Source organism: Rhododendron vialii, chromosome 4a (assembly GCF_030253575.1).
Source record: "Rhododendron vialii isolate Sample 1 chromosome 4a, ASM3025357v1".
Lineage (NCBI taxonomy): Eukaryota > Viridiplantae > Streptophyta > Magnoliopsida > Ericales > Ericaceae > Rhododendron > Rhododendron vialii.
This window is the reverse complement of record NC_080560.1, coordinates 11,006,105-11,022,881: the sequence shown is the minus strand read 5'-3', so window position 1 is coordinate 11,022,881 and position 16,777 is coordinate 11,006,105. Positions and strand designations below refer to the sequence as shown.

At 39.8% G+C, this 16,777-nt stretch overlaps 2 protein-coding genes across 4 annotated transcripts; both read right to left on the bottom strand.

The window, feature by feature from the left end:
- Positions 1-232: 232 nt before the first annotated feature.
- Positions 233-3,747, bottom strand: LOC131321731 (PLASMODESMATA CALLOSE-BINDING PROTEIN 5-like). 2 transcript variants are annotated; one of them, XR_009198617.1, is made up of 4 exons: positions 3,167-3,746; positions 2,843-2,870; positions 353-583; positions 233-267 (listed from the first exon to the last, which is right to left on the bottom strand). XR_009198617.1 is itself a non-coding variant. In XM_058352639.1 (3 exons), the coding sequence occupies exons 1-3, from the start codon at positions 3,579-3,581 to the stop codon at positions 427-429; spliced, it is 600 nt and encodes a 199-aa protein (XP_058208622.1). In that variant the 5' UTR covers positions 3,582-3,747; the 3' UTR covers positions 287-426. The 2 variants fall into 2 exon arrangements, 1 of the variants encoding a protein (XP_058208622.1); XM_058352639.1 differs by lacking the exon at positions 233-267 and having other exon boundaries at positions 287-583; positions 3,167-3,747.
- A 2,622-nt stretch (positions 3,748-6,369) lies between these two features.
- On the bottom strand, positions 6,370-12,324 carry LOC131321726 (sodium/calcium exchanger NCL-like). Of its 2 annotated transcripts, none has more exons than XM_058352634.1 (7): positions 11,897-12,324; positions 11,091-11,276; positions 8,634-8,815; positions 8,296-8,441; positions 7,843-8,140; positions 7,145-7,444; positions 6,370-6,806 (listed from the first exon to the last, which is right to left on the bottom strand). In XM_058352634.1, exons 1-7 carry the CDS (start codon positions 12,282-12,284, stop codon positions 6,558-6,560), a joined length of 1,749 nt encoding a protein of 582 aa, XP_058208617.1. In that variant the 5' UTR covers positions 12,285-12,324; the 3' UTR covers positions 6,370-6,557. The 2 variants fall into 2 exon arrangements, with proteins under 2 accessions (XP_058208617.1, XP_058208618.1); XM_058352635.1 differs by lacking the exon at positions 11,897-12,324 and adding an exon at positions 11,573-11,784.
- Between the last annotated feature and the right edge of the window lie 4,453 nt (positions 12,325-16,777).

The following is a 16,777-nucleotide window of genomic DNA, read 5'->3' as shown; positions in this document are numbered from 1 at the left end:
TAGGAGAATTAGTAAGTAGCAATATTTATATTATAGACTATAGTTATTGTTCTCAATGTAAAAATACCCGTGATTTGGGCCCCCGCTTTGTACAAATCCTGCGCCATTGACACCCACACGCCATACTCACACCCGAGTCGGGTAATATAGGTTGAAACCGGAAAGACGAGCAAAACAACGAGCCATCAAGGTGCCAAATGAGTACAGACCTAAAGGGTTTGGAAACTGAACAGGACTAGAATTCACTGGATAAAAGCATGAAATTGACTGCAATATAAAACAGAACTAACGAGTAATGAACGATTTTTCATTGATTTCAACCTAGTTTAGGAGAATCTGCGGAAAAAAATACCTAAATTCTAACTCCACAAACAACAGCCTTTGCTTTTGCACTGCTTCTAGGTAGATGTTTGTAGTCCGCAAAGTTCAATGCAGTTGCAAACTTGCATACAACAAATGGAAGGTGATAAAGGCCCAGCACAATTTACCGGTATTAACGTTGTCGCCACCACTTATATCTTCACTATCTGGGCTTAATCCTAGTATTGTCGACCCTGCAACGCTTCCATTGTTCACTGCAAGGCTGCATTGCCAATCACCGCGAGTTATACACAATCACTAACCATGTATATATAATCAACAGAAAAACATATAGCAGAAAATGGGGTATATATGGGGTAAACGCTGTCATGGAAATGCTCTTACAATATGATATGGTTGAAATGTGAAATAACCAATATACATGGTACAAATGAAATGGAAAATGACCAACATAAATATTTTGCACGACAGAAAATTACAGAATATGGCTCCCAATAAACTTTACAGAAAGCTAAAGTCTTGGAAAATCAGAGTATCGATTGGTTAACCACTCTTGCTATCAGAAATTTATGCCATCGAAATGTTAGCTTTGGATATGATAGGGTTAAAATGTGAAAAAGCCAACCTATGTATGAAATCACTGGTACAGAACATTAACAGCGAACATATTTTGAACAAAGAAAAGGCGAAAAATAGCCCCTAATGTGCTCAATAAAGCCTAAGCCCCTAAAATTGTTAAACACAACGTAATCCTAGAATCATGTTGTTGAAAAGTTCTCTTGAAATAAACATATGTTGAAAAGTTCTCTAGAAACGAGGTCTGGTGGTTCAAATGTTAAATAATCAACATATATACACCTCAAGTTCCAATCACTCGGTTGTCGGATACATGAATCATTTTCTCCATTGACCGTAAGATGCAACCAAAATTTCAAAATTTGGAACAGGGGATTTCTTCATAATATGCTTTATGGCCCTAGTATTCACTCTTTCAAGATAACAGTATGGTAGGACCTGATTTTAGCTTTCATTTTGAGTGTTCTACGCATAAAATGTACATTGGACTTGCACTATTCTTCATCTTCTTATGTGGTCTGAAATGAATGTTGGCAGTATTTGGTAAAACACCCATGTGTTGGGTGATGTCCTGACCACCTGAATAAGCAATTACTTTGAACTAAGTTTGTCAAATCATGAATCGAATCGATAATCAAAATGGTCTTTCTCCGAATCGTGAATTGCTTCAATTCAGTCACGATTTCTATGATGCATGGAAACCTATGTTTAGTAATTAGGGTAACAAAAATATATACTACAAATGAAATTTTGGCCTAAATCAATAAAAACCTACTTCTAAAATTTGATGATAATGCACAGTATTTGGTAAGCTGCTTCTATCGCAACTACCAAGAGATGAGGATTCGTGAATCCTACTTATGGTCATTTTTGTAAAAAAGAGTTAAAAGTACAAAATAAACCCTTAGAAGGTCTATAGGGTGGTTGTATTCCCTTTATCTTTCTCATTTTCAATTCACTCTCGTAATAAATCTCTCTTTGTTATTACCAATAATACTACATAAGAAGAAACATAGACAAAAGATGGTAACAATATTAAAGCCCTTTAAAAAATAGCAAGAGTAAAAAATGAATTTCGAAAGTTTTAAATGAATAGAACGATTCCCCGATTTGGATCACCGCTTCATTTACGATTCGCACCTATTTCCAATTCAAGCAGCCTATTCGTATCAATTAACTACCGAATCGTATCGATTCGTACAATTCTAATTTCTAACAACTAAGTTTGAAGGCTTGTAAACCATTCTAACAACTAAGTTTGAAGGCTTGTAAACCATCCCTCTCGATTACTGCACCTTTTGATGAACTGCTTCAACTCATTCGTATTTTATACCTTCATATATCATCAGAAATGCTTCAACTTTGATTGTAAACAAGTCCCGTATCCTAACATATTCATAGCAGGCTAATCACAGGTGCCAAAACACCTTCTACTATACAAGGGTAAGGGGCCGTAGACTCTGTAAATACAGTTAATTTCTCTCTCAATTCCTCCAATATTTTCATTTATCACACAGAACTCAACCTCATCTGCAAACATATTAGAGTACAACGTACTTACACAAAGTGAGGTTCTAAATAGTAGTAGCAGCCCGTGTAACAGAAACAGTAGGGTATAATGGTAAGTAGTGGGTAGCAGGAGTACAATGACATGTAGTGGGCATCGGGAATAGCGGACGCGAACTTTTTAAAATTGTTTTGGGCGCCAGAGCACTTAATGTGGTTTAAGCGACGAACTTTTTAAAATTGTTTTGGGCGCCAGAGCACTTAATGTGGTTTAAGCGACCAAGTATCAGTTGCCATGAAGCAGACAAAAAATTAATACCCATCGGAAATCGCCCGATACGGATGTGAATCTTGGGCATCATCGATATATCGAAGTGTAACGGTACATGCCAAAAACACAGAGAATCCATACACATTGTAGTTATGTAATTAGAATTACCTGGATGGGAATTTGCAGCTACCATGACCTGAATCCAAAAGTCAAAAAACAAAATAAGACAAACCCCACAAGGCATTTATGTGTTTGGGATGAAACTAATCCGCTTCAAACCGGCCGTAGGAACCAACGCCCACGGAAAACAGTTAGAAGCAGTTAGGAGAGGACCACTGGACTCAGCGACTCGCCCATGAGGCTACCCACACGGACTTTCCCCTCCCAACCAATTAGCCTACCCCCGACGGGTCACAAATTTAGACATTTTCAGACAGTAAAGCTCGTGAAAGCCCTTTCGAAAAAATCCCTAATTTGGAGCAAAATGCTTACTTGGATTGAGAGAGGTGAGGGCAGCCACGCCGTTAAAGTTACAGCTGTCCTCCGTCAAGCCGTTCTTGAGAAAGTAATCATTGAAGGCATACGACGCCGTACTCAGCAAGTCGGCCGAGTCGTAGCAGGGCCCGCCTGGCTGGATGCGCCCGCAATCGCACTTCCCCGACCCGCAGGCCCAGTCAAGCGCGCTCTGGAGGGCCGAGTCCTCGGCGTTGTTCTTCGCCACGCACCACAGCTGCACCGTCGCCGCCGCTCCGCCGTTGGAGGCGGCGCTGGCGGTCTGTGTGACGGCGGTTCGCAGGCGGAGGCGGTTGAGTGCGGGAGGGGAGGCGTGGGAGGGGGAGTGGAGTAAGTGTGTTGTCGTGAGGAAGATGAGGGAGAGGATGAGAGAGGGAGAGAGGGGAATAGCCATTGGAGAGAGAGAGAGGGGAGACGTGGGAAGGGGAGCGGAGGGGTTTGTGGGTGGTTTTTATTTTGCGATGGTAATAATGGGGAGTTACACCCTAGGAATGCAACCGTTGGTGTCTTGAGAGAAGAGAGATGGGAAAACAAACAGGAAGGGAGAGAGAGAGAGAGAGTTTGTGCAGTAGTTACTGGAACCAAAGTCACATAATATGTGTACGAAAGCACGAACGTAAAATCGTGTCCGAATTATATTTCAAATAATTCGAACGCGATGTAAAATGCGAATGCGATGTAAGAATTGAAGAATTATGCGGTACATCTGTGGTGATACTGTTGTATATTTCAAATAACTATAATTTGCGAGAGTGAAAATTTAAAGTGGGAACCAATGCAAGCATGGAAGGATTATGCGGTACATCTGTGGTAGTACTGTTGTTGTGTTAGTCACTGTTTCTTCAATGGGTTTTCCGTCTTTGGACCCAGAGCACGCGGACTGGGATCTGCTGTGCTTAATAAGGGTAGATTTGATTTTAAAAGTGTAATAGTGATTTGTTTTTTTATTTTTATACAAAAAAAAATACTAAATTACAGTTAACCTTTTCAATCCAAATTCACCCTAACTCATGGCAGAACTCCCAATTTGAGGCAATTCTGGATCCAAAAAACTTAATTCAAATTGTTCATTTTTTTCTTTTTGAAAATTACTCAAGTTGTCCATTGTGTTGGACATATCAACTTCGTTACATATGCAAAAGATTATAGTATTGATTTTGAATATCAATAGGACATGATTTTTATTTTTATTTTTATTTTTATTTTTGATCCGATCAATAAGACATGATTGAGACACGTTTATCTACAAATTTACATCTTGAGTTCATACAACTTGGTATTTCTTTGTCAAAATAAACGTGTTTTGCTCATGTCTCTCCACTATTGCAAACGCAAGGAACTCAACAAATAGGACAATAAAATAGATTGGATCACAGTTTTGGGTCAAAAGTGATCTCATATGTCTTTTCTTTTCCTTTTTGTTCGACAATTAGGGATGTTTGGACGGGCACAACATGACCGTGGTCAATGAGAAAAATTCTTCTACAATGTATCAAAAAATTGTTATTTTAGTCCTCGATACTGAAAATATCTTTCTACTAACAACTTGACACAGAATTTTCTCTTTTAATAATCATGTGAATGTTAATCATAAATTTTAGACGTAACAGCCAAACCTTCACACTTTTTTCGCCAAATTTCCTTGTAGTAGGCCGAACCAAATGGCTCGGACCACGTATCCGACAGAGATGGACCGGGGCTAGCCTCTCGCGTGCCAAACGTATCCGACGGAGATGCCTCGGCCGGAAGGAAGCGCCTTGGTTTGGCCGAGGCCGAGGCTCTGACGGAAGGGCACGCTCCCACCCTCTCCTTCAGAAGCATTTCCTCTGGTGACCGAGCATCATGGCTCAGCCACTCTCAGTACCGCGTCTCCCCCACGCGCGGGGAGCGGTTACACTAAGGGCCCGATTGGATGCCGTATGTGTTTAGGGTGTATTATTATGAAGGGGTGATAAGATAGTAAGGGGTATTAGTTAAGAAGAGAGAACCCACATTGATATGACATTTATAGAGGGGGTATTAAAAAATAGATGGTTTGGATGATGTATTAGAAGGAAGTGTAGATGATGTAAAAAACTATCAAATGACTCTTTTGCCCTTATGCAGTTCCAAACTTTATTATGCCTAATATTAATTATATAATTGCAAAATTTAATGTATTTAATGATTTTTTCCAGCCATCTATTTGTTTCCATCCAACCGTTCATTTTTATTATCCTGTGTTCCAATACACCAAATCATTTTTCTTTTTTCCCCTCGTTCTTATGGTTTACTCCGAGAGAGAGAGAGAGAGAGAGAGAGAGAGAGAGAGAGAAACGATGAAGAAAAAAGAAGAAAAAAAAAGCAGCGGCGATGGCGGCGGCCACTGGTCCATTGGTCCTCACTCTCCGATCGTCTCTCTCTGTCTCTCCGATCGTCTCTCTCTCCGATATGTACGGAACCCAGGTACGTCTCTGTCTCGTCTCACATATACATACATATTTTGTGTGTGTGTTTTTGTGATGATGGTGGCCTGTTCTTCTTCTTCGTTGCCATCTCTGTTAGCAGTTAGAGACAGAGAGAGGGAGAGCTGTTGGGGAGGGGATGAGGAGGGGTGTTTTGGTCAAAAATCAAGCGTATACACCCAGATTAGCTATTGCTACCTGGGAGGGTAGCAATAATTTATGACTGTTCTTGGTGTATTAGTGAATACGGGGATTAATTAATACAGGGGAAGAATTGGATGCCAAATGGTGTATTGACTCCTCATCTGGGTGTATTGTGTAATACACCCACCCAATACACCATCCAATCGAGCCCTAAGAGATAATGATTGAAGCACATGGGAGCTCCAGCTCACCCCATAAATGGTTATCAGATCTTATCGGTGACGTCACGATGACTCCAACCAATCCGTGCAAGGCATATGCCTGTACTTGGAGAGCAAGCCAAGCGGACTCTATAAATACCAAGTGATGCAGTCCCAAAGCGATACACCAAAACTCATACTCAGAACCCTAGTCTCTTGCTTTGATCTCAGCACATTCTCATCATCTTGCCGGAGGGCTTTGCCGGGAACACCCCCGGCCAGATCTTAGTAGTGCGTTCAAGAAGGCTAGACACCCTCGAAGATCCACCGAAGAGGAGTTCAGATTCAAGATCACGGGCCACGCATTCCTAAAAACAAATCTAGACCAAAGGCAAAAAATGAAAGCGAATCAATAGTATAAGCCTATAGAGTGCCAACTATTATCTTGTCATAATACTGTACACAGATAGATGAGGAAAATCTAGTCAAATCTTCAAAGTTAATTTGCTCTCTCCAATACCCAAAGCAGTGACTGATCTCGAAAACCAGTTCTGCTTTCGTACATTTTTTTCCTGAACCTAGCTAGGAGAGCACGACGACGTATTCTAGTACATAGACAAGAAGTATGGAGAGCGGGTAAAGCGAGAAGGCCACCAGACATGTCCAGAGAGGGAAAGTGGTGCGAAAACTAGCGAAGGTGCCCATGAGAATGCACACTATGAGTATAACCAGAACTTCTGATGAGAAGCTCCATGTCAATTCCCGAACGTAGACGAGCCCTAGGAAGACCGACAGAGAAAGTATGTTGCTCATCGTCACTGATCCGTAAATCTGCAGGTAAGAAAAAAAACTCTTTATGGATAGATAGACCACTTTGACAATCGAATCCTCTGTTAGTTTCGCATCGATCAATTTCCATAACCAAGCATAGATATACAACACAACTACGTGATAGTGCCACAAGTCATTTGTTGGTTTCGCTGCATAGGGCTGCAAACAAGCCGAGCTGAGCTTTGTTGTGTTCGAGCTCGGCTCGTTACTAAACCAGCGAGCTTAATTTCTTTTCTATACTATTGGGCCAGCACTCTTCTGTTTTTTGTTTTCCCTTTGAGGCGTTCGTTTTCCAATCTGGGATTTATAAAACTAGAGGGGGGGGGGGGGGATCGAACCTGAGAAAACGTTAAAGACGCAGTCTTGTGTTTCTTGTTTCTGATGAAGATTAGAGCCGAGACCCCCTCGCTGCAGCTAGCAAATGGCAAAACCACAAAGGAGACGAAGAATGTTGGAACTTTTGTGGCGGAAGAGAAGTTGTTGACAGCGTCCACCAGCGGGTTAGCCAACACACAGACAGCAGCAGTTCCCGAGAGCAACATCCTCACGGCTCTGAAGGCGTTCCACTTGGGATTTTTGATGCCTCTATCATCGTCATCGCTGCTATCACCCAACAAATCGTGTTCTTTCCTCGTTTGCTGCATGGAAAATGAAATACAGATTCCGGCACCAAGTCTAGCAATGACTCGATAACACATAAGACCATAAATACATACGGAAGAAGCTGATGGGATATTAGCAAATTCTGGAATCATAGGCACAGAAAGTTGCCATCGCGTTCTACTACATTGCAGTAAGGCAAAATTATGACAATACGAACATAATATTCAAGGGATAACATGGCCAATGTCGCAATGGGATTTTCGATTTAAAACAGGACAGTAGAAACTTGCATTGCTTTTACGAAACTCTGTTCGAAAATTCTGTTTGCGATTGAAAAAAAAAACCGCTTGATACTATATTTTTCAAAACTATATTGTCGATGACGCCTGAAGGACTTTGTAGAGAGACTGTTTTCCAAATAACACTGATGTACCTGATAGAATTCAGATAGAAATTTCAGGTGTGGAGACTCCGAATCTGGACGCTGATCCTTTGCATACTTGGCCGAACGCATCGCCCTGTAAATCCAGCTTGAGATACCATTCGCAAACTCGTCCTCATCGATAAGGGAGTCATCAGACTTATCAAATTCTTTCACTATGGATTTTACTGCATCGTCTATGTCGTCTTTGTCCACATCGACCTCATCAAACCGGATTCCAACTATTAGTGCTCTTAGCTCTTCTGCTGAGAGGTGTCCGTCCTCATTAACGTCAAGCGATTGAAATAACCTGCAATTAGAGAAATAATTGGTTTAGAAGTAGCAGACGGACCTTTCGTTATCTTTGTTATGATGACATTGAAAACAAAGGATGAAAACGAAAGCAATACAAAAACTTAAAAACTCAGATGAGTGAGAAATGAAGAGGATTAGAGAGGGACAAACTTTTTTATAACATCCCTGTCCGGTCTACCATCGATCGAGAGGATTCTTCCCAGCGTACGTGTCCTAAAATAAGTTAAAATTCCAGACATTACGTGCTTATACTTAGCGAAGGCAAGTCTTCTCTTCTGAACCTTCGGCTGAAAGACCTGTAACAATACCAAAAGGAATGGATAAATATATTCATCGTATGTTCAAACTTGCTAAGTTGCCGGAAGTTTTAACTACTTAAGGAAAGATATTACATATAGACACATGCGCATATGAATCTCCGCGTTCATGTGTGTGCTTCGAAAGAGGAACCGAGAAATAAATTTTGAAGTCAAGTAGATAAAAATTACCTGATAGAGACAATAGGAGATGAGAAAAGCGATCGAGAGAATGAGAGCAGTCAGGATGAATAAGCGGCTTTCGGCAGTGGTGTTAAGGACCTGCGGTAGCTGCACTATTACAAAAGGAGTAACAGATAGAACCATTATCCTTGCAGCATAAGTTGTCCAGATATCAGTACTAACACCTGAACCTGCATAAATTATGTCTCATTAGTCATTAGTCTCTATTCGCGATGTACCGTATACATGTACTCCGTAACATTTTATTGGTCAGAGGAAAGTAACATTTATTACAACAAAAATGATGCTACAAATGGGTAAAGAAACAGCGCGAAAAAAGCATAAGTGAAGAGGAAAACGAGAGCTACGTACCAACAGTTGAAGTGCCACAAACGTGGAAATCCAACAAAGAACCATAGTATTTAGCAAGAACCCAAGTACTATACAAGACAATAAAATTACCGAAAGAATGACCAACACCAGTGTGGTGCCTAGCACAAAAATGACTAACGCCCGAAGGCCCAGAATGAAAGTGTAGCACCTTACTATATTCATGATTCTTCCGAAAAAGTAACAATTGGCCTAGGAACAGCGAGTAGTGCAGTTCTAGGCCTGATACGGGCGTGCCAGGGCAGGATTGCTGCCCAAATTCGTATCAAGGCCTGGAAGCCTTAATCTGACTTCTAACTGGACGAAAGTGCACGGCCTAAGGGTGGAGACCGTGAGGAGCTTCGTGGTTTGCCTTTGCGGGTTAAGAACTTAAAATTTCCTAATCGTGTGAAAAATGGAAAGAAAGGTAGAGCAAGGCCTAAAACAGAAATAAAAGGACTTCATTAACGGTTTAATAAAGTCTGATTACAAGAAAATGAAATAAAATCTAGGCTTGGCTAGATTGAACGGGAAACTAAAGATAATTGAAAAATAAATATGCATAAGCCGTGGGCTTGATGGTCGGGGGACCTTTGCCAAGGCCTTCAACTCTGGTATTTATAGGCAGATGTTCCAAGCCTTGAGCTGCTTCCACAGGCCTTCATGCCTGGCTGCCAAGTGTCCTCCTTGTAAAGGCTTAGGCTTGAGCAGCTTCAAAATGCTCCAATGAGGGGCTACTTCCTGAACAAAACGTGTCTTTTACTCCAAGAAAAGGGCAAAGACCTGAAAAATCCTTCTTCTTTGTATAAAACTTTGAAAAAGGGCAAAGAAAATTTCATTTTCTGCAGTATCCAGGCCATTCCGGGCCCCCCACAGTTGCAGACCAATACTTCACCAGGCCTTTCTTATCATTTTATTGAACCTTGCATAATTTGTGGGCCCTCTAAATCCTCTGAGGTTGATCTCTCACAGAAGAAGGATCCAGAAACTAAGGATCAACCAGACCTGGATAAGCTGCTTATGAGCAGCTTGCTTAGGTCTGCATGAATCATTCACCAGCAGCTCCAAGGGCTGCATGTGCGCCACCTGTCTTTGGCCTTGCTTTATGCTGAAGGATGGGGTCCACTCAGACCTTGAGCTGCTTGTAAGCAGCTTACCCAGGTCTGCCCAGCAAGAACATTCTAGGCCTTTGAGCTGCTTGGGATGTCTCCATGCATGGCTGCCACGTGTCCTTGGTCTGGTTGAGCTGCTTGCGTGCATGGATGCTTGTAAAAAAGGGATATTTGGGCCCACCAAGGCCAAAAAAACGCAGGTTTGGTTGAGCTGCTTGAGCAGCTTGCTAGGGAGAAGCTTCTAGGCCTTTGAGCTGCTTGTGAGTAGCTTGCTTCCCAAGCATGACTAGGCAGCTTATATCGCCTTTTTGACTTGGTTAGTTTTAGGCCTAAATAAATCTAAAAAACTGGGCCCAGACCTGAAAAATGAATCTTGGCCTTATTGGGCTAGATAGGATAAGGCCAAGATAGGCTTGAAAAACTTGTCCGGGCTTTGATTAGTTGGGCCAAGGCCTGAAAATGGGCCTAGATCTGAAAATTAATTTGGGCCTTAACTAATTATGCCATGCTCCAAACATTAATGTGGCCTAATCAATTTTCAAACTCTCTCCTGCCTTTCCAAACTCAATTTGGCCTAGTTATGGCCACTTTAAATTCTTCCAAAGGCCCAATTCTGTAGGTGACTGATTCATAAGACTTCTCAAGGCCTGAAACTACTTTCAAGGCCATTCTTTTATTCTCTTTCTCATTTTGGCCAAAAATGGGTGTAAATAATTCACTAGATGAATTCGTTGCATGTAAACTCATCAAATGATCTGGTTAGAAGGCACCGTATTTGATTTGCCATGTTTGCAGAATGAGAAGGCCGGTGTGCCCCTTAATTCACACGTTCGATAATACGACATTAGATTTAGTTAACAGGAGATCGCCAATGTGCTTACAAACACCCCAAGGCTATGGTCAAGAGGAAAGAACAATATATATGCCAAGTAAAAAAAATAAGAAAAGAAAAGAAATGGAGTTAATTTGATGTATATAAATGTACCAGTTAAGCTAAACCCTTTGGTATCTACTTCATCTTTTGCATTGGCATCCACCAGATCACACTTGCCAACTACAACACAAGATCCCCACAGCAGTGTCAGGAGCATCACTATGGATCCAGCTAGTAACCCCATCCCAACTGATACTTGATCTTGAGCAGTTTCCTTGCTTCCGGATAACCCGGATGCTGCAGTAAACAAATTATGGACCCTTCGTCAAAAAAAGAAAAAAAAAAAAAGTTTATAAAAACCAATTCCTCAACCTTAATATTGTTCTTCATCAGTAGAATTTGCAGAGTACTATTGTCAAGAGCATATGACTCTCATATTAAGCTAAGTACTTCTGAACATAGAAAACTTATGGTTCAATTGTTTTCTTTCCTTTGCACAAATCCCTCCATGAAATCTAAGATCCAACCGCGGCTTAAGGAAAATCTTGGATGTAAAAAAAAGAAATCTGAGTACCAATTACTTATAGACATACGTAAAAATGCAATTGCAATCTTAGTTTTTGGGCTCTTTGGTTGCAAATCCATCTAAATAAGTATTGTTTTCGATCTTTCTTCGGCCTTTTTGGGTTCAAAAAGTAAGAAATTTATCGGTGAGAAATTGATCAAGATCTTATTCCACATCTTCCACTGTACACTCTGTACTGATGTCAACCTTTAGTATAACTAGTTTCTACGAATCCAATGACCACTTAATGATATAGTCAATACCAACTATCACTAATATTTGGAATTTGAGAGAGAGAGAGAGAGAGAGAGAGAGAGAGAGAGAGAGAGAGAGAGAGAGAGAGAGAGAGTACCAAGGATGACAATAGCATCAGGGAGGGCAGAGAGGATAGGCAAAACAAGGCCACCAATAATACCAGGGCCAAGGATTTCCAACAAAATCTCACATCCTTCAGACAAGAGTTTGGCTGCCCGAAACATCAAGTAGCCGTAGGCAGAGATGAACAACATGTTTCCGACCACCATCGTGCTGCACGGCAAGAATCCATATGTCTGCTCACAATCCTCAGACAAGAACCAATCCTTGAGCAGAAAATAGGCCTGTTCCCCTGCATTTCCCAGTACTCCCTCTGTTGCCAAACCCAAAAATGACAAGTTGGTTAAGATTTGTTTCCCTCCATGGATGACTAGTAGGAAGAAGAGGGGGAGAATGGCTAGACAAAACAATCTATGTTTCATCATTGTGGAGTTGTTTCATAGTTATTGATCGTCTTTTATATGTAAGTTTGTCTTCTTTTTTTTGGTAATACAACGTGTTCCGAGCCAATTTGCGCGCACCTCGGATTAATTCTTACAACCCCTCCTATAGCTGTTTCACACGCTTACGCGTAAGGATAAGGTGGCTCCAAGAGTTGCTGACAAAATAATCGAACCTGAGCCCTTAGAATTAAACAAACACCTAAATCCCAAGTCAAGACGCTTCGTGTTTAAGTTTGTCTCGTTGATTTCATGAATTGTTTAGCCTCAAAGGTCCATCCGATGTGATTAGTTTATTCAGTGCTTTTGAGACACCGACTCAGCACGCTGACACGATACTACTCCGAAATCAAGTCTTCATACATAGAGTATTAGAGTCCCACTTGACTCGCCTAATTCGTCAACTGGGAGATGAAAAAAAATGGCCCCATTATTTCTTGTCGCACGAACTCGTAAACCATAATGATAATTTAGTATTAATTTGTTAATTATGTCATGGTCGTGCTCCAAGAACCAAGAGTAATTTTCTCTATTTTTTCCCCCAGGTTGCATATTAGCACAATACTAGCACAGGGTGAGTACCCCTGCTGCAAGTGGGAGGCCGTTAGCTGGTGTGGTCGTGTTAGTTCCTCCGGAAGTTTGGGTTGTGCAGTCAAGTCCAATTAGTGATCTGGCTACAGGCCTGTTTGTCCATCGTCAAAAAATAAAATAATAAAAATAAAAAATCTTTGGGGTCAATTTAGACCGAGTTTGATTCTGTTTCAATAGGGCTTTCTACGGTGACGATAGAATTGAACTTTTAAGATTAATTGAGTTGCGCGTAAACTGGTGCGTAAAATTATTGGATTACAAATGGGGAATGAGCCAGAGATACTATTAGAATTTAGAAAGCAAATGTGAACGCAATTTTAGAGTGAATAAAATAATCACAACCCTCACGATCCCCTAGATAATCCACGCCATGCCAACCCATGACTTGGTCAAATATCGATGACGTACGAGGTTTTTTTAAAAAAAAAATCCCCAGATATCGAGGTTTTTTAAAATATCGACGCCGTAAGATTGTAAGAGTACGATAGTGCCTCTATCCCAATTTAATTGTCACTTTTGAGAGTTCGTGTCACTTTTCAATTGATTATATCTTATAATTTATAATGTTTTAGGTGATTTTGAAAACATTATATTATAGAACAAATCAAGATCTATCAAACAAGATCCATATTGAATTTCATTACCAATTTAAAGATATAATTAGTTTTTTTTATCCGGTTAGAATAAAACTGGAACAAATAAATTGAGACGGAAGGAGTATTATTATTAGAGTAGTGATAGTGCCAAAACTGTTTTTGTTGGTGCCAAAATTCAAATACATAAAAGTCTTGTACATTGCACATGGTACAAGTCTTTTGTGCATTTGAGTTTTGGTATTAGCAAAAACAATTTTGGCATTATCATTTCCCTATTATTAAAGTAATTGAAAAGAAACCAATTTTAATACTCCCTCCGCCCCAAAATCTTTGATCTTTTTCGATATTCGCGTCGTTCTTTAAACATTTATATCTCTCGATTTATGATATTTTTCATAATATTAAAAATTTTATATTATAGATCTTATCAAAAACTATCAAATAAGATCTATATTTTATATTATTAGAGATTCATATTAAAAGATATAAGTGATTAAAAATTGATACAAATATCGAAAAAATCTCAGCAATAGGGGACTGAGGGAGTAGAGTATCTGGGTACTGTTTATAAAGCCACAAAATACATTATTTATTCCACGTCAGCAATTGTTTAGTGTGAAACTAACCCTTTTTTTATTGAAAAAAGTGAAACTGTGGGGCAGCCTTCTTCCTGATTCGAACTTTAGATTCCGATCTTCCCTGAGCTCCGTCTTTGTGCATAGCACTACAAGAGTCCTGTTAATGGTACCGACCATTAACCAATCGAAATCGTACCCAAGGTCGCGTCGGGCCGTCTCTAGTCACCGGACAGTTGATTCTAGTTGTCCAAAATTCTAAAAAAAAATTAAGAGAGCCTACGCGAGAATTAACGACATCCGATATGTATAGGGTGTTTGATCCAACTACCTTATACACATCGAATGTTTTTTATTCTTGTATAAGGTGGTTAGATACACCAAAAATATGGTATTTGATCCAACTACCTTATATGAGAATCAAAGGCATTCGATGTGTATAGGGTGGTTGGATCAAATACCGTATTTTTAGTGTACATATACATATGTACACCAAAAATAGGATGTTTGATCCAATCACTCTATACATATCGGATGCCGTTAATTCCCACATAGGCCCCCTCGTTTTTTTTTTTTTAGAATTTTGGAAAGCTCAAATCGGCCGTCCGGTGGCCGGAAACGGTTCGACGCGGCCATCAGTACAATTTCGATTGGTCTGCCGTTTTGCTTTCTTTTTAAACCTTATTTTTTTAAAAAAAAGATAATTTCAAGTTCAAATATAATGAAAATAAAAAAAAATTAAATTTTTTTGGACCGGTTTAAAAAATATCAATGAGATCTATCAAACAAGATTCATATTGGTAGAAAAATTATTTACGTAAACATATAATTTTTGAGCTTAAATTTTTTTTTTTTTTTAAAGTTCTGTTTTTTTAAGAAAGTGGAACCACCCGGTAACATTAGACTTTTCGGCCCTACAATGCAGGGAACTACTGCAAGTGCCCAGAGCTCCGTCTTTGTACATAGCCCTACAATGTAGGGAACCACTGCCAGTGCCGAGAGCTCTGTCTTTGTACATGGCCCTACAATGCAGGGAACTACTGTAAGTGCCTAACCAGTCAGTAAGGACCGGAAAAGCACTCCGATGATTAAAAAAAGTTCTCTAGAAGATGAAGACTTCGAGCTTTGTTCTGTTCACTGTTTAGTTTTAATTTTGTTTTCAATCATTATTTTATTTTTTCTTCAATTATTACCTTATTTTTTTAATTATTACTTTCTCATATCTCTCTATTTCTTTTCAATCATTACTTCTATCATCAATCATTACTTTATTTTTCTCTCCACCCACTATCAAAACTAAATTAAACTAAACTTTTAACCAAACACAACCGAAGTAGAGCTCTTTTGTGTGTAGAAACTGCGTACCTCTTTGAGTTGGTGTTCTTTTATTCTTATATGGGACCTTTTGACTTAGGCCTCATTCGGCTAAATAAGTTAATTGGTTTATTTTTTTTGTTCTTATTTAAATTTTTTTAGTATTTGTTATTTTTTTATCAATTTTTTAGAGATTATTGCATCATCATGACAAGAGAAATTTAAAAAATAAAAAATTACGATCAAAACCTAATTTTTTTGAATAAAGACAAAAATAAGTCAATTAGCTAATTTTTTCATCTTTATTCAAAAAAAATTAAATTTCGATCATAATTTTTTACTTTTTAAATTCCTCTCTTCATGACGATTCAATAATCCTCAAAAAAATTGACGAAAAACTAACAAATACGAAAAAAAATTTGAATAAGGATTAAAAAATAAGCCGAACGGGGCCTTAACCCCCAAGTTATCGGACGCGGGGGGGGCTGCTGTCCTAATTTTGGGGCCCACCTCGGTTTCGCTCCAATGATCTGAATCGTTCACTTTGTAGAGCTCGTCGAGTAGAACAACTATGCAAAAAATCAGCTTAATTGGATATCATTAAATAACTGATCGGAGCCCATATAACTCTCAGTCCATGGGTTACAGTGGATTTGATCCAGTGTTTCGGATCCATTCTTTTTAAGATAAAATGGTTTCAATCAGGCACTTAATGATATCCAATTAAGCTGATTTTTTTATATAATTGTTATACTCGACAAGCTCTACAAAGTGAACAATTCCGATCATCGGAGCGAGACCGGAATGAGCCCCAAAATGGGGCGTAGCAGCATGCCTCCTCCCTCCCAAGTTATCTTCTGCCTAGCACGTGCCCTAACCGCTTGGTGTGAAGTCATGGATGACTTACTTGGACCTGAATGGTTATGCTGACATGGCCGAACAACCTCTCCGCAATACGAGCAAATCCTCTAGCCTTGGTTTGGGTCAGTACGAACCCGCGCGACCCAGGGCAACTCATCCAGACCACAAGCTCGAATGGCGTACACAAGAGGCCGACAACGCATTGGTGCCAGACTTCCAGTCTGTCACACCCGATTCGACCCAAGTGCCTAGTCGGTTGACTGGTGGTCCATTAGGCTCAAGCAACCTTGGTTGATTCGTCCCGCTACGGAAACCATCTAGTGTGTGTCATTATATTTTGAGAAGTTCAAGGACCACACCCAAATACACATCCATAAGCACAAATATGTGTGGAGCCCACACACTTATATTTGAGCGTATAAAATGGGTGTGGTGGTAGAATTAATGTTATATATTATGGAGTACTATAATGGCACATACCATTGATCATACCTGTTTGATATTTTATGATGGGAAATGATTTTGACACTCCTTTTTTGTT

What these genes read in the sequence shown, in the direction of transcription:
- LOC131321731 (XM_058352639.1), bottom strand. Translation starts at nt 3,581, where the DNA reads ATGGCTATTCCCCTCTCTCCCTCTCTCATCCTCTCCCTCATCTTCCTC. An exon ending in CCTCACCTCTCTCAATCCAA is followed by an intron (nt 2,871 to 3,166) that starts GTAAGCATTTTG and finishes TTTTGGATTCAG; the next exon opens with GTCATGGTAGCTGCAAATTC. An exon ending in AGCTGCAAATTCCCATCCAG is followed by an intron (nt 584 to 2,842) that starts GTAATTCTAATT and finishes TTGGCAATGCAG; the next exon opens with CCTTGCAGTGAACAATGGAA.
- LOC131321726 (XM_058352634.1), bottom strand. Translation starts at nt 12,284, where the DNA reads ATGATGAAACATAGATTGTTTTGTCTAGCCATTCTCCCCCTCTTCTTC. An exon ending in TCTCCTATTGTCTCTATCAG is followed by an intron (nt 8,442 to 8,633) that starts GTAATTTTTATC and finishes GTATTGTTACAG; the next exon opens with GTCTTTCAGCCGAAGGTTCA. An exon ending in GACAGGGATGTTATAAAAAA is followed by an intron (nt 8,141 to 8,295) that starts GTTTGTCCCTCT and finishes CTCTAATTGCAG; the next exon opens with GTTATTTCAATCGCTTGACG.